The 15,809-nt window shown below is 51.8% G+C and overlaps 2 protein-coding genes across 3 annotated transcripts; one reads left to right on the top strand and one right to left on the bottom strand.

Annotated features, from left to right (window-relative positions):
- The first annotated feature begins 20 nt into the window (after positions 1–20).
- LOC6590898 (condensin complex subunit 3) lies at positions 21–5,280 on the top strand. Its single transcript, XM_002016229.2, has 7 exons — positions 21–387; positions 484–660; positions 719–1,536; positions 1,595–3,140; positions 3,205–3,774; positions 3,858–4,019; positions 4,444–5,280. Exons 1-7 carry the CDS (start codon positions 127–129, stop codon positions 4,990–4,992), a joined length of 4,083 nt encoding a protein of 1,360 aa, XP_002016265.1. The 5' UTR covers positions 21–126; the 3' UTR covers positions 4,993–5,280.
- A 40-nt stretch (positions 5,281–5,320) lies between these two features.
- On the bottom strand, positions 5,321–15,671 carry LOC6590899 (activated Cdc42 kinase-like). 2 transcript variants are annotated; one of them, XM_002016230.2, is made up of 8 exons: positions 15,649–15,671; positions 14,513–14,582; positions 14,037–14,424; positions 12,887–13,972; positions 12,118–12,821; positions 11,815–12,055; positions 5,865–7,190; positions 5,321–5,795 (listed from the first exon to the last, which is right to left on the bottom strand). In XM_002016230.2, the coding sequence occupies exons 1-8, from the start codon at positions 15,650–15,652 to the stop codon at positions 5,604–5,606; spliced, it is 4,011 nt and encodes a 1,336-aa protein (XP_002016266.2). In that variant the 5' UTR covers positions 15,653–15,671; the 3' UTR covers positions 5,321–5,603. The 2 variants fall into 2 exon arrangements, with proteins under 2 accessions (XP_002016266.2, XP_026840767.1); XM_026984966.1 differs by lacking the exons at positions 5,321–5,795; positions 5,865–7,190 and adding an exon at positions 7,646–11,598.
- Between the last annotated feature and the right edge of the window lie 138 nt (positions 15,672–15,809).

The following is a 15,809-nucleotide window of genomic DNA, read 5'->3' on the forward strand; positions in this document are numbered from 1 at the left end:
GTGTTCCATTGTACACGCACGAAAATTGTACAAATTGTACAGTATAAAATAATCGAGCAGTATTAAGTTAGTGACAGTGTGTTGGCAAATTAAATTGAAAAAAGTAAAAGCAAAACAAATCACGAAATGCCCAAACCAAAGGCAAAAGCGAAGCCAAAATCCAAAGCGGCGGCAGCAGCCGCATCAAAAAAGGAGGCGACCAAGAACAACAATGCCGTTTCGGCCGAAAAGGAAAACGAAATGGAGATCAGTGATCCGACCTCCGTTCCCATCCGGGAACAATGCAGAGGAGGCGCGGAATCCATGTACACAATAATGCGTCACGCGGAACTCAAGGAATCACTCCACAAGCGCTACGAAAAGGAGCTGCAGCAACTGTACTCAAGGGTAAGGAACAGCGTCACTTGGACCCGCTGGCTAGCCAGCTGGCTCAGCCGATTAGAACTCGTCGAATCCAACTGTGAATTGTCAATTGCCTTGCAGATGGGCCACCAAGAGTTTCTGAACACATTCATCAATGTGCTGAAGACTGTACTCGATGCGGAGGAGAGCAACGAGAACGGCAACAAGGCCCTGTCCTTTTGCGCGAAATTCGTGACCAGCTTCGAGTCGGAGAAGACGCACCCCATGATGACTGAAACATTCCACTGGCTGTTGACTGTAAGGGTCTACTGTACTTTACCATTGCATTTCAATTGAATGCGTTTGTTTTTCCTAGACATATTCCAGCAGCCCGTACGTTCGCTATCGGATTTGCTACTTTGTGAATCTGATACTTGAGAAACTGGGACCCAATGCGGCACTGGACGACACGCAGTGCGACGAGATTCTCGAGACTATGCTGGAGCGCGTGAAGGACGTGTCGGCCGGTGTGCGCAAGCAAGCAGTCCTGGCCATGCAGCGTCTCCAGATTCCGGACAATCCCGTCGATCCAGTTGTCTGCGCCTATCAGTTCCATCTGTCAGCGGATCCCTCGTCCAGCGTGCGCCAGTGCATTATCACCTGTATGGGCCGCAACTACATCACGGTGCCCTACATACTGCAGCGTCTGTGGGACGTGGACGAGAAGGTGCGCCGCCATACGTACGTCAACATGTGCAACTATCCAGTGCGCGCCTACAAGGTGGCGCAGCGCCTGACCCTACTGGAGCAAGGTCTGAACGATAGCTCGGCCAACGTTAAAAAGACGGTGGTAAACATCATGCTTAAGGCCTGGATCGAATCCTACCAACAGAACTATGTGGCTCTGATAGCGGCCCTCAAGCTGGACTCCAGCGAGGAGGAGCTGATGCGTTTCCGGAGTGTGACCAAGCAAATGTTGCGTGAAATCTTCGAGCAGACCGACAATCAGCAACTGATGGCACAACTGCCCCTCGGTGACGACTGTGAGCTGCATCGATGTGTACCGCTGGAATGTCTCAACGTGGAGCTGTTGCTCTATTGGCAGTGCCTCGCCGACTATCTGGAGAGCACGCATGCGGACGAAAGCGACCAGGTGCTGCCCGAACTGAGTGTCTTCTGCACCTATGTGAACAAGTGAGTTGAATGAGACCCAAACGAAATCCAAACAGTAAGTGAGTGCTATCCATTGCAGGTTCTGTGAGAGCCAGAAACCGGACATGGACAAGTTCGCCCAGATAGAGTTCCAGAACATGCTGCTCTCGCTGGTGGAAATCCTGGACTCGTACGACCTGGGCGACGAGATTGGGCGTAGCAATATGAAGACGTTGATCAAAAATCTATTGAAGGACTGTCTGCTAGACCACAAGATCGTCCGCGTGCTGGTGCGTTGCATGGAGAAGCTGATCGCCGACCTTACTGACCGGATGCAGTTCTTCATTGAGATTATCTACGAGACGTGTGACCTTAATACCAAGCAAAACGAGCTAGTGCACGATCGCAATCTGATCAGTAAGTTGCTGGACGACTTGGACACGCCCTCGAAGATGAAGATATCCTCATTGAAGGTGAAGATCTTAGAGCTGGAGGAACAGGAGGATAACTTTGGGCGCCAGAAGGAGTATATACAGGCGCAGTCCGTGAATGAGGAGAAGATGGCTGTCACAGAGGAGTACACGGAGCTGATCAAACCGCTGCTGGTGAAGCACGGCTTTCTGGACATGCCCGCCCGTCCGAAGCTCTCCAACAAGGAGCGTGTCCTGAAAGGCCTGTTTACCTCATACTATATGGTGGCCTCTCCGCATGTCCAGAAGCTCACTCCCAGCATATGTAAGCTGTACAAGGACTTCATTTGCCGCCATCTCCACTCCTCGGATGTGGATATCTTCGAATGGGCCATCAAATGCGGCAACGCCTACAGTATGTTCTATGAGGCATACACCAAGACGGTGTTCCGGGTTGTATACCATCAGTTCTACAAAAGCAAGGAGGTCCGTGTGTGCGAGACCTCTGTCAGCTGTCTTCTCGAGCTGATGGATCACTATGGCATCGACTATGTCGACAAGTTGAGCCGGAAGATAGGTGCTGGGGGGCTGGGGTCTAAGACGTCCAATCGCCGCCAGCTCTATACCGTGCAGGATACATACGACGGAGAGGAGGATGGCGATCAGACAGTGCAGAACAGCGAGCATAGCGTCGACATCATTATGGCGATGGGCCGCTATATGGAAATGGTGGCCGACAAGGGCGTGAGCCTGGCCATAGTGCGAGGCCTTTGTCGCTTGGTCCTGCGCGGCCACATCGACGATCGGCCCGAGGTGCTCGAGCAGCTGCTCAAACGCTACTTCAATCCCAACGCAGAGCCAATCATCAGCCAGGTCCTGGGCATGTTCTTTGAGAACCTTGTCCGCCTCAAGAAGCAGGCGCTTCTGCAACCCTGCCTTCTGCCCACTCTGTGGACCGTCATGAACTGCAGCTTCGACTCGCCGCTGAACGCCGTTCAGCCCGATTACGTGGTCAAGTTCTTCATCGATTTGACGACTCAGGAAGCCAGCTCCCCGAAGAGCAACATACACAACAGGATCGCTCTGAGCTTCCTGCACTACATACAGAACTATTTCACCGAGCGCAGGGAAATGTGTCGCCTGCTGGCCAAAGAGCTCACCAATCTAACTGTTAACGTGCTCAACGGACAGGAAGTCAAGACTGAAATGTTGGAGATGGCAGACAAACTGATCACGGTGAGAACTTATTATGAATATCCATTGCGGAAGCGCTATATCATTCGTTTGGTTCGGTTTTCAGAGCGAACTAGAGCCGCGTGTGGTCAAGAACATTCAAGTCTTTAAGACGATGGTCGACGGTAGCTTTAATCCACCATCACGTGAGGCGCGAGACGAGTTGGACAGCGACGAGGAGTGCGACACTGCGACTGTGGCATCTGAAAATGTAGTGCAGTCAGAGCAGGTGTCAGTCCCAAATCCTGAAAAATCTGCGACCGAACAAACCCTGACAAATGCATCTGATCCACAGGCTGAAGCATCGGCAATAGCCCCAACTGCAACGCAAGTTTCAGAGCCTATCTTAACCACTTTCGGCACTGAGAATCGAGTAGGACAACGTTTCCTGCGTCGCTCTCTATATAACTCGAGATGCTCCAGTGATAGTGCCACACTCGGGGAAACAGTGGGAACGGAGGCGGCCGAAACATCCAGAAGAAATCTCCGTCGGCCGCAGATGAAGCGACGTCTAGAGCTGGCATTGGCGAGGGCTTCCACGACTCCGGAGAAGCAGCCCCAAGAGCAGGACGTCCATGAGAGTTCACACGAATCTGATAGAAATGAATCTCAACAAAGTCCTGCCCGGGCAGACACGGTATGTGTTGAACGGTCCAGGCCCTTTCTGGCAATTGTACATCTGGGAATAGTAATTACATAATTCGATTTCTCTCCTTATAGTCGGACACATCTGAGGTAATTGAGGCCTCGCCCACTTCCGAATCACCCAAAAACGCGACGGCACGCAATGCCAGCCACCTGCGCCTGCGCTCGTTGCGCACCAGATCCGCTGCCGTAACAGCATCCACCTCAACATCCTTCACTGCCCCCACAGCTAGCAAAGTGAGTACCTCGCGCCTGCGGCTGCGCCTGCAGCTCTAGGCACTGAAGCAGGGAGATACGCACCGCAAGTCAGAGAGACAATCAATGAGGTTACTCTTTACGAGAGTACACAATTTTTTAGTTTAAGCCGAAAACTGCAATCTATCAACAATGTTTATAAAACTGAAACCCAAACATGTTGTTTCCTTTAAATGCCGCACGCTGTTTTTTTGTATCATTACATCATTGTCTATAGACTGAATAACCCTCCCACCTGTTCGATGGTAGATCCTTTGAAGCATCTCATATCGTCATCTAATATCTGATAGAACTAGCCAATTAGCATAATAATCCTATTTCACAATGGGTTCGACTGGCATTTTAATTTCGCTTAAGTTTGTTACAATTTTTTTGGTATTTTTTTTCCTTTCGTTTTGTTCTCAAGGTTCGCAAGGTCCTGCATCTTGAGACTCCGCTGCGTAATGGACGCAAGCGCGTCATAAGACGGACGCCTTCAGATCAAAGGAAATCCAGCCAGCGTTCTAGCAATTCGTTGGAGTCGCCCTCGAGAAAACAGCCCCGCGTCGATGAAAAGACGCCGAGGAGAGAGCTGGTGTCGCAGAACACAGGCAGCCCTACGGACAGCACGTCCTCGGTGAAAGAGAATCGAGTTCCAGTGGCAGTGATAGCCAGACCTCCAGAAACGCAGTCAGAGGCAGAGTCCGTATCGGAATCGGAGCCATCGACCTCTAGGCAATCATCGACGAGTTACTTGACTAAAACTCTGTCCTCAAGTACCCCCAGGGTGACAACACGCCGTGCGGCACAAAAGGAGAGGATCAGCAGCATGTGCATGACACGCAAAAGAATGTCCCTTGAAATGAATCTGAGCGGTGGAAAACTGAAGATGTCCACGCCCAAGCGCATGACGCGAGTCGTAGTTCAGCCTGCCACCGAAGGCAGCGGCACTCGCAGCAGCAGCAGGCGGAAATAGCTAATCCAAGAATCATTTGCATTCTGTGCTTTTCGTTCCGTTTTCGGAATGGATTCGAGTTATATGTGCATTGGTTTTGTGTATAATATGTGTAAATTAGATAGAAATATTAACGAATCGTTGAGTAATTTAACCCAGATTAAGATTAAAATTTTCCAAGCGAGCATGCAAGGGTACACGGAAGCTTGGAATCTTACAGCGTCATTATATCAACGCTCACGCAGTTCAGTCCCGAAAGGGGCGTCCACTGTAACCATTGTTAAATGTAAGAATAAAGTTGTCTTTATAAAAAAATTTTTAAAATATTTAATATATTCATAAAGAGGTGTGTATATTTATATAAATTTATATTGACGTGGGTCATGTTGATCTTCACGCAGGCTGCGCATGGATAAATAAGTACATGCTGAGATTCGATCGATACCTTTCGAAGCAGTAAAATAATGAAGGAGATGTTGTATCGATTGCGAGCAATGGTTGAGTTAGGATAGATCGTTCTTAACGCTACAAATGCTTAAAATACGAGTTGAATTGGCGACAAGGATTACGAGATTAAGGCCACGGCGATCGTTTAGAACAGGAAAGGACAGTAAAGGCTGGATGGGATGTGTCTATAGTTTAGGGCCATTCAGTTTGTGGGCCGTCGTGTGCAGATCCCATTCGTACTGCTGCAGGGCCTCGAAAGAGGCTTCCAGGCTGAGATTGGCCTCGCTGACCAGGTTCTGCAGCTTAATCAGCTTGATGGACTTGTGGACGTCCCAGTTGATGAACTCCAGGGCGCCCAGGCAACGGTTGGGCGTGCTCTGTAATGGATAATCGTAAGTGTGATTCAAATTGCATTTTCTGGCTACCAAAGTGACCTTTCGACTCACATCTTTTCCCAGGACTTTCACCATTATCCTTACTTCGTCGGAGTCCACGCCCCGCTCGCATCCTTTCGGCTTTTTGTCGGAGAACTCCAGCAGATCCTCGCAGCTGACAGAGTTCGAGTCGGCCAGCCGTGCTACCGTGGCGGCAAAGTACTCGGCCTCGGTTTGGGGTTTGCTAGAGCCGCTTCCGCCTTGACTGCCAGAAGCGCCAGTATCGCCAATGGAGTTGCGACTCATGGCCAGATTGACGGAAGCTCTTACCTTCCTGAACAGAGCATTCCCTGCCAGCTCGTTGTCTGCACTGGAAGCGCGACGACTTGTTTCTAGGGCGACATCTGGTGACGCCTCCTGCTGCCCCTGCCCCTCCGACGACTCGAGTGCACTGGAGCTGGACGCCTTCAATGGACCACTCTCAATGTCCAGGTTACGCAGCTCGTCGTCGTTAACATAGAGGCCGGTGCGACCGGAGATCTGGGTGGCCTCGAACTCTGTATCCTTGCCCTTGTAATGCTCCTTTTGAATTGAAAAGTTATAGAAGCCATCGGTGACATCGGGCGACTGCAGGGCGCTCTCCTTGCCGGAGTCAGCCTCCAGAATGGACTCGAACTGCAGCGAAGCCGTGTCCGTCAGACCAGCTGCATCGGCCGGCAGCAGTTTGTCCAGGTTCTGGTAGGTGTGAGCCGGCTCGCTGCCCACGGCCGGCATGTTCTCGTATTCCCTTTCCGAGGGGCGCACCTGGCGCCTCAAGCTGCATGGTCGGACGGCGGCCACCACCTCGATGGACGTGCCTGGCTGCGAATGCTGGTGCTGGCCCGAGGCCTTGGCACTCCTGCCTGGCTCTTCGCCTGACTCTCCAAAGTCAGCCAGCTTGCTGAGCGTCCGCTGCAGGCCGTTGGCCGGAATGATCAGGGGATACTTTCGCACGTGCCTCTTGGTGCTGGTCTTCACCTGCTTCTTGCCCTCGCGCGGAGGCAGGGGAATGGGATTCGGACTCGGATTGGCTGCCTGCGATGTCTCCGCTGCCTCTGGGAACTTGTAGGTGCTGTGACTCATGTAGCTGGGACTCTCGCAGGCGTCCAGCGAGTTGGAGTTCTCATCGTTGTGCCTGCCCAGCGTGGCGGTGGCCAGCTCCATTTTGCGCACTCGCTGGGCTGCTCCGCGCGTAGGCAGGGTCATGGGTCGTGCGGCCTGATGCAGACTCTGCAGGTCGAACTCGTCGGTGTCCATGTGCCGCAGCAGGGTAGCCGCCGGACTGGGTCCGATGTCCAGCATTCCCTTGCGCTCGATCAGGCTGTTGTAGGCCTCCAGTCCCTCCTTGCCAATGAGCGCCTGTGTTTGCGCGGCGGGGGGGGGGGGGGAGAATCGAATTCAATAAAAAAGTATACAAAATAATTTAAATGATAAACGAAAAAGGAATGGATGGTATAGTAGAGTATAGTTAGAGCTTTAGAGGTGGTCTGGGTGTGGCTGTTCTAATCGACCCTCGGAAGTGCGACCCCCCGCATTGAATTTCACATTTAGTTTTCGTTTATTGAATCCCTTTAAATATGCACAACGTTTTTCTTTGTTTTTGATTACCAATTAACTTGTTTGGTTCTTGGAATCCAAACAAACTCAAACTCTTTGTTTTCGATCGTTTTTTTAGTTAGGTTTCGTTTCGTTTTTGGGGTTGGGGTTTGGGGATTCCGGTTCTTGTATAATTTTATAATACTCGAGTATATTTTGGGGTTGAAACGCTTTAAACGCATAGTTTAGAATATCATTTATGTCATATAGTATATAAGTGTATACATATATAGTATAGTTTAGGTTGATTTAGATTTAGATTTAGAGTTAGATTTAAGTAGGTGTATATATAATCTGTATATGTATATATCTCGTATAATATCGATTTGAGTTAATCCATAAATGCATAGAATGCGAAAATCTTGTAATAAGTATAATCCATATAATATACGAGTAGGTTCTTTGTGAGGTTATCAAAAATTTTGGACATTTATATCCATTCCCATGCATTTGAAGTTAATTTTTTGTTCGTTTTCTTTTTGAGGGGTTCTCTTTGGGTTTTCTTTTTTGGTTTTTTGGTTTTTTGGTTTTTATTTAGTAAGTTTAGTAGGCAAATAATTCCACGTCTCATACGATATTCTAGGGCTTTCGCACTTTTGGTTTAGTTTGTAGTTTAAAGTCAGCTTTAAATGCTTCTATTTTGTGTTAGGTTTTTTGGGGGTTTCGCTTCTCTTTTGGTTTCATAGAAATGCAAGCTTCAGGATATGGCACATAATATGGCTTTCGCGAGTAGTAGTACCTCTTGGTGTGGACAATTTTCTGTTCTGTTCTGTTGTCGTTTTGTTTTGGTTTTTCTATATTTCTGACGATTGCCAAAGGGTATGTGTCTGTGTTGTGTGTATCTTCCTATGTCTGTGTGATAGAGGTCTGCAAGAATGGGGACCTTTCGATGAGTGCACTCGAGTGCACAACATTTAAACAAAGAGGCACGACAGAATATACAAAGTGGCCTTGCAAAAGCCTTTGAGTAGTTTCAATGTTCTTCCGCCTTGCCATTTGTGAGATGTGAGATTTTAATGTGTGCCTCGCACTCTTTTGGACTTATGTTCTGAGTGTAGCCCCGCAGATCTCTAGTGTGTGTGTGTGTGTGTGTGTCTGACTTATAGTTATCTCTCAAAATGGTTCGAAAACAATTGAAGAACCCATTGGTAATTGGTAAATGGTAATACCCTGTTGTCTAGTAGGAGGTCTCTCTACCTCTGTGAGTATATTTTCCAGTGTGTACCTCGCTTTGCCTTGTAATACTGTTTCCGTCAACCAAAAGCTTTTGGGGTTTAAAAAAAAAAATATCTCTTTCAGTTTCCGTTTTCTTATTCGATTTGGAAGCCAAGCCTTTTCGTTACTCTTTGTTTCGCAATATTGGTTTTTGGTTTAGTTATTCTCTATTTCCTGTTTCTTCGAAATATTGGGTGAAGTGATTCGGTGCATCGATGAAAGCGATCTATTGATCTGATGATCTATGACAGCGGTGGGCAGGATTTTTGCTATCGACACTCAGTCTGCCTCGTCATGCACACGAAATGTGCGTTGTTTTTACATACTTGGCCATTCGCTTGTGTGGGAGCGATGGGAGGAGCACGACATGACCACCGCTGATGTATGATGTATGATGATGCGGTGGATAATACAACGGATGGATAATGGTTAATGAAATGGAATGGAAGCCTGTATGTAGGTATGCTGCTAGTTCTGCTGCTCTGCACATTATTATCTGTTTTGAGAGGTCTTGCGGTGTTTTCCTGTAAGGCACACTCTACTCTCATTCATATCGATTCAAAAAATTCAAATTCCAAAAAATATACGTATTTATCGCTGTAAATATTTCTTCAATTTACTTTCCGCTCTACTTCCGGACCGCTCCACGAATCAACCGACCGCCCATCCTTCATATCCTTCTTTAGCACCCACCCACCCACACTCACTCACTCAATCACACACACTCAGCACACTCAACACACTGACACTAACACTGACACATACACGATACCCTCCCCTCCCTGGGCCTTGGCTCCCGGGATCCATCTATTCCATTCCATGTTATCGATCGATCCTATAGAACTGAACCCTAGTCGGACAGAACATTGCCAAACAGTAAATTGAGAACATATTTCAGCATTTTCCTTAGTTATGGAGCCGGGCTGGGCGGAATCCGTGGTGCATTGAGCTCCGACTCCCGACGAAATTGAAACTCGTCGCCGCTCTCTGTGCTCGAGGAAGAGGAGCTATCGCTGGATCCTGCTCCCCTTCGGCCGGCTCCCACCGAGCTTATGAGCGGCACCGTCGCATGCAGCTTCTGCTTCTGTGGCTGCGACTGTTGCTGCTGCTGCCCCTGCCTCCAGTGCATCTCGTGCTGCTTCACTGACGAAGCGTGAATCTTCTCTGGCCAATGGAATTCAGTGGGCCGCTGGTGCTTCGGATTCGGCTTTCCAGTCGCCCCAGGCGTCAGCAGAGAGCCCATCGATAGCTGTCGCTGCTTGAGTTCCTCCGGTGAGCTTCCCAAAAAATTGGTTGATGTGGGACTCTTGCCCGTGAGCCTGCTAATGTCGAACTCATGGAGGGCAGCTCCCCCACTCATGGGTCGCTGTAGGGTGACTCCTCCCGCGGTGCCGGTGCCGGTGCCGGTAGGTCTGTAGGTGGCATGCACGGCCGACGAGGCTGCCGAGGAGGAGCCCGATCCGGATCCCGGTCCCAAATCCGTTCCGTTTGGCGCGCACATGGGCTTCTGATAGGCCATTAGATAGCCTGGCAGCCCGCTGCAGTAATTGTTGCCCGGACCACGTCCACCAAAGTCGTAGATCCTCTCTTCGTACTGGAACTGCTCATAGCCGCCGCCGCCACCGCCGCCATGGCCGTGTGCGGACCCGCCCCGGTGGAAGCTGCGTCGCTGTCCTCCAAAGTTGTAGTGGGGCGCAGACTTGATGCTCGAGTTGGAGCCGTAGATCTGACGCGGCGATATGATGGCGTCCCGCTCGTCGTGACAGGCAGACTGCACCTGGCGGATGAGAGCCGCCCGTCGACGTCTGCTCATCGAAGTATTCGAACCGCCCACCACTCTGGCGCGTATGTCGCACTCGGAGCGGGCCAGACTGGGCTTGGTGTCCTCCTCCTCCTCGCCGCTGGAGGAGCTGGAGTACAGGGTCATGGGGTTGTAGCTGAGCCGCCGCATGGTCCGGGCCCGGATGGAGCGCGGCTTGTAGGAAGCCGTGCGACGCGGCAGGGGAGCAGAGGGCTGTTGCTGTTGCGGCTGCTCTGGTCTGCTGACCTGCCGCTGCATGACGACCCTCTGTGGCGGCTCAGAGAGCACAGGGGAGATGGGGTGGAAACTCTCGTTGAAGGAGGTCGAGCGCTGGCGGTAGTTCTTGGAGGCCATGTAGACGGAGTTGCTGCTGCCCAGGCCTGAGCCCGTGCCCGACTTGATGGGCGAGGCAGAGGCCAGCATTTGCTTTGTGGCGCCGTTTCCAAATCGCTCGTAGCCACCCAGTTCGTCCTTGAGGCTCGGGTAGCCACCACTGGTCATGATCACGGGCGGGGCACTGAAGAGGACCTCGGTCTTGATGGGAAAGTAGCTCTCCTGTGGACTGTAGCTGGACTTCTGGCTGCTGCGACGTGACAACGAAATGTTGGTGTCCCGCGAGGCAAAGCCCGTGTCCGGAGTGCTCGAACGCTTGTCCTCCATCAGCTTGGGCTCCGGCCCGCCCGCCGCAGCGGCGGCACTAATCTGAGCCTGGTTGTGCATGTACTGGAGATGCTTGTCCAGGTGGCTGGTGGCCGCATTGAAGTCGAACATGGTCTGGACCCCGTTGCTGTAGCTGTAGACGGCCGACTTGAGGCTGCCGGTGGCACTGCTGATGCCATCGTCCAGGCTGATCAGCTGCGGCAGCTGCTGATCGTTGAGGATCGTGTCGTTCGAGTCGCTCTTGTCCAGCTCCGTGTAGGTGTGCATAAAGTCCAGATTGAGCGCCTTCAGGGTGTTCTCAATGTCCATGATGTTGTCGGTGATGCTCTTCGGCTGCTGCCGATCCTCTGGAGCTCCCTCCAGGGAGCTGTCCAGGTTGAGGGGACGGCTCAGTATCTCCCGCGACTTTTCGAACAGAAAGTCGGAGCTCTCCTTGTCAAAGATGGGCACTCGCAGATCGGCGCCGTTCTTGATCTCGCTCAGCGAGCGGAAGCGCTGCGCGATGGGGCGATGGAGGAGCAAACGAAACAACCAAAAGAAAATGCCAAACGAAAACAGGGAAATGAACAGGGGACAACGATCGTGAGCAGGAGGAGTAGGAGCAGGAGAGCAAAGAGAAAGAGCAAATAGTAGACGAAAACTCGTGGATTAGAATCTCCAGACCAAGATATCGACTGCTAGCAAACTCGTGGGACCCAAGCTGCGCCTCACCTGTATGTCCGGAATGCTCTGCAGCTCCTCGGTGAAGTTCTTCTTCTTGGAGAAGGGCGATGCACTGCCGGCATGGGTGGGCGTATGCCCAGATCCGCCGGCCGAGCCGCCGCCGGCGCCCCCAAAGCTTTGCGCTTTGTCGCCGCTGCTGTTGTTACTCAAATGCGGGAATCGGAAGCTAAACTTGCGCTTGGGGCTGTGGGTGGCCGGGGCCTGGTCCGAGACCAGGTCAATCATCGACCTGAAACACAAGGAAAGACAGAAATATGGACCCTCTTAGGCTGAGGCTGACTACCCGCTCACCTGGCGCTTATCTCGTTGGCTATTTCGATGGCATGGTTGAGCATCTTTTCGTCCTTGACAGAGATGGGCTTTACAGTCCCCGAGGTCTTCTTTTTGGACAGGAGGCCGTGGCCATGGCCATGCTTGTTGCCATTGGAATCGCCCGGCTTCTGGCCCAGCTTCACCGACAGCTCAGCAAACTCGTTCTTGCTGTTCACCTGCTCGAATCCCGGCGACTTGGGCTGGCCCCCAGAGGCTCCACTTATCGACCCGAACATCGAGTTGATTTCGTCCAGCAGCGAGGGCCCAAAGTCCAGTTTATCGGCGACCATCTCATCGTCTGATATCTCGTGATACTCGTGCGGATCATCCTGCAGGACATTGCGGGAGCCCCCCCTTGACAGCATGTTGTTGTTCTGCTGCTGCTGGAGGGCGAACACCAGCTGCTCGTCGTCCACTTTGTTGAGGAAGAAGGGATTGGTTGAGCCGCTGGCGGCAAAATCAAACGAGCTCTGGCCGTTGGTGGCGATTAGCTTGGGCGTGTGCTCGGCGGAGGGAATGAATGTGGGATTCAAGCTGTTGGTGCCGGCCCCCTCGGGGAAGTAGCCACTGGCCGTCTGCAGCGAGTCGGGGCTCGTGGGCGTGGGTGGCAGCAGCAGTGGCGTCTGTTCAATATCCTCCGACGGCTTGTACGGTGTGACTATCTGCTTGGGCACATGATTGTACTGCGAAATGTGTGGAAACATAAAGAGATAAGCCGTGGATGAGACGGAGGAACATCTCTGCTTACATTTTGAGAGCTTCCCAGGAAGGCAATGTCGCCGAAGGTGGCTCCATCGATGCCCACATGTCCGGTGTGCTTGAAATCGTTCTGCGGCTTTGAAATCATCTCCGTGCGCAGCTTGCGCTTGCTGATGCGATGGTCGCTCGCCCGGCTGAACGAGTCGCGGTTGGAGCTGGAGGGCAGGCCCTCGAGGAAAGCCACCGTGTTCGAGGGGTTGAAGTAGCCGGTCTTGCCGGTGGTGAGCACTCCCTTCCAGAAGGGTGAGCCCGTATTGCGATCCAGGACGCTGATGATGTCGCCCTGGCGATACATCAGGTGATCCTTCTTCGGCTCCGTGCAGTTGACGACCGCCTTGAGCTGCTCGGGCTTCATGTCCGGCAGCTGGTCGTAGATCTCCCCGAACTTGGGTCGCTTGGCCGCGTCGTCCTGCCAGCACTTCATCATCAAAGTGTAGTACTCACTGGGGCAGCAGTCGGGCTGCTCCAGGCGCTGAAAATTGGGGGCATCGATGGCCTCCAGTATCTGGAGTCCGGTTAGGGCGGCCCAGGGCTGGAACCCGTACGAGAACATCTCCCACAGACAGACGCCGTAGGCCCACACATCGGAGGCGTTGGTGAAGCGCAAGTAGTTAATGCACTCGGGTGCACACCAGGCAATCGGCAGCTTTAGGTTCACATTGAAGTTGGTCTTGTAGTAGTCCTTGCCAACACCCAAAGCCCGCGACAGCCCGAAGTCTGAGATCTTCACCTTGTCCTTGCTGAATACCAGAATGTTCCTTGCGGCAAGGTCCCTGTGGATGAGGCGCTTCTGTTCGAGGTAACGCATCCCATTGCATATCTGCAGGGCAAACTCGCAGAGCGTCGGAATCGTAAGGAAACTGACGCGAAGCCCAGAGTCCTTGAGGCACTCGAGCAGGGAGCGCAGGTGCGCCAATTCAGTGACCAGCATGAGCGAATCTGTGGCCAGGACCACACCGTACAGCCGCACAATGTTCTCGTGCTCGATGGAATGCATGATGGCCGCCTCCTTCAGAAACTCCATGGGATTCGACTGCATCCGCTCGCGACAGAGGCACTTGATAGCCACTTGGATCTGCGGAGGGGAACAATCAATGAATTATCGTTTGCGGTGCTACTCACTGCCCACTGCTACTCACCCTTTCGCTGCCATTTGTCCAGACGCCCTGCTGCACAATGCCAAACTCCCCGGTGCCCAGCTGCTTGTTGACGCTGATGGAGTCGGCCGGTATTATGTGCTTGTTGTTGGGCACCTTGCTGGGCGATGTGGAACCGTTCTTGGTCGCCTGCGACGCAGCTGGACTTCCATCGGGGGACACTTGGGCCGACCCGGCCCCATCCTCCCGTCTCACCATCGTGGTGGGGGTCTGCAGCAGACGCTTGATCTTGCTGAGATAGCTGTGGGGAAAGTGCTTCTCGTAGTATTTGCGGAGTCTTCGGATTTCCGGCCTCGAGAGGCCAATGAAACGCAGATCCTCATCCGCTGCATATTTAAATTGAGCCGCGTTCGTTATTTTCAATTCATTTCTGAGGGAAGAGAAGGGGTGGATGTGGTGGAGTAGGAAGAGGAGGATGAGTTTTGGGGGGAACCACATTCAATTTCTGGGTCACTCACTTGACGGCATTGTAGTACTGTTGCAGTTCGGACTCTGTGAGGAATTCGTATAAATCAATTTGTGGATACTCTGGAAACGGAACAGAACAGAGCGGAGCGGAAAATTTAGTTTAAAAATAAACACATTAAATTCTCAAGTCCATAATCTGGCACTAGCCCGCACGCAGGAGCGCAGCGAAATGCCCCTGAGATCAGGGCCTTATCTTTGATGTTTTTATTGCTCCGCGGAGGGAGAGGATGTGGCAATAAATAAGCACTTTAACGATGGTACCCATCCATCCATCCAAAGCAAATCCGGCCCTGGTCGGGACAGCGACAGCGACAGCAACAGCACACCAACGCCAACGCCAACGCACTTCCCCAGTGATTTCGTTTGCTCCAGGGGCGCCCTCTCCAGAATGTAAAAATCTCATTTAGCTTGGAGCTCTTTTCCCACTCCCTCCTGCACGTACACACTCCCACACACACACACAAACACAAACACTCGCACACCAGCCCTCTCCCATGCGTGAGCACATTGACACAGAATTCTGATTGCCTTGCTGCCCTGCCTGCTGCACCCGCATTTGTCATCCGCCACGCATCGCCTTGCCGCTGTCACCTTTTGTTTGCTGCAAGAGAGCGCCCCCCACCCACCAACTCACTCACTCACCGCTGCATACTGCATGCAAGGGAAGCAGCGCAAGCAACAAATGTATGTACACAGCAGCAGAATTGCTGTTCTCTGCTGTGTGGGGCTGATAATAGCCGTCAGGTCAACGTCAACCCCCTCGTCCGTGGACCGGGATTTGCGATTTGAGTCATCGGCGGATGCCAGGCGCTGCGACGACATTCATTCAACGGTGAAATTGTGATTTCCCTTTCAATGTTGCACATTATCTGGAGCCGCCCCCATTCAGGATGGAGGCCTTTCCCGCAGGATTACGCTTGTCCTTGAATATGCAAAATAAAATCGATCGGCCAATACACACAAAACACACAGCACACCAATACAAATGCACAACTGCGTAGCAGGGAAAATAATGTTTTAGCTGCATTTCGCTTGATATTTTTCAATACACCCATTAAAAATCACTTTGATGTTGTCAATAAGATCACTTTTCACAATTGATTTGCATTTTTTCTGTCAAACTTACCCATTTTAATCCGTGCGCGTCCGCATTGTTTTTTGTTTTTTTGCTGCAATTAGTGAGACCAGAGACGAAAGCGGCGAAAATACCGAATGCTTGGCTGGGCCAGTGTTGGAATATTCTTGAGACTGCAGTAGTGAGTGAGACCGCAAGGCACAGATTCAAAA

The sequence above is a fragment of the Drosophila persimilis genome, unplaced genomic scaffold (genome assembly GCF_003286085.1).
Source record: "Drosophila persimilis strain 14011-0111.01,24,50 unplaced genomic scaffold, DperRS2 tig00000002-arrow-pilon, whole genome shotgun sequence".
Lineage (NCBI taxonomy): Eukaryota > Metazoa > Arthropoda > Insecta > Diptera > Drosophilidae > Drosophila > Drosophila persimilis.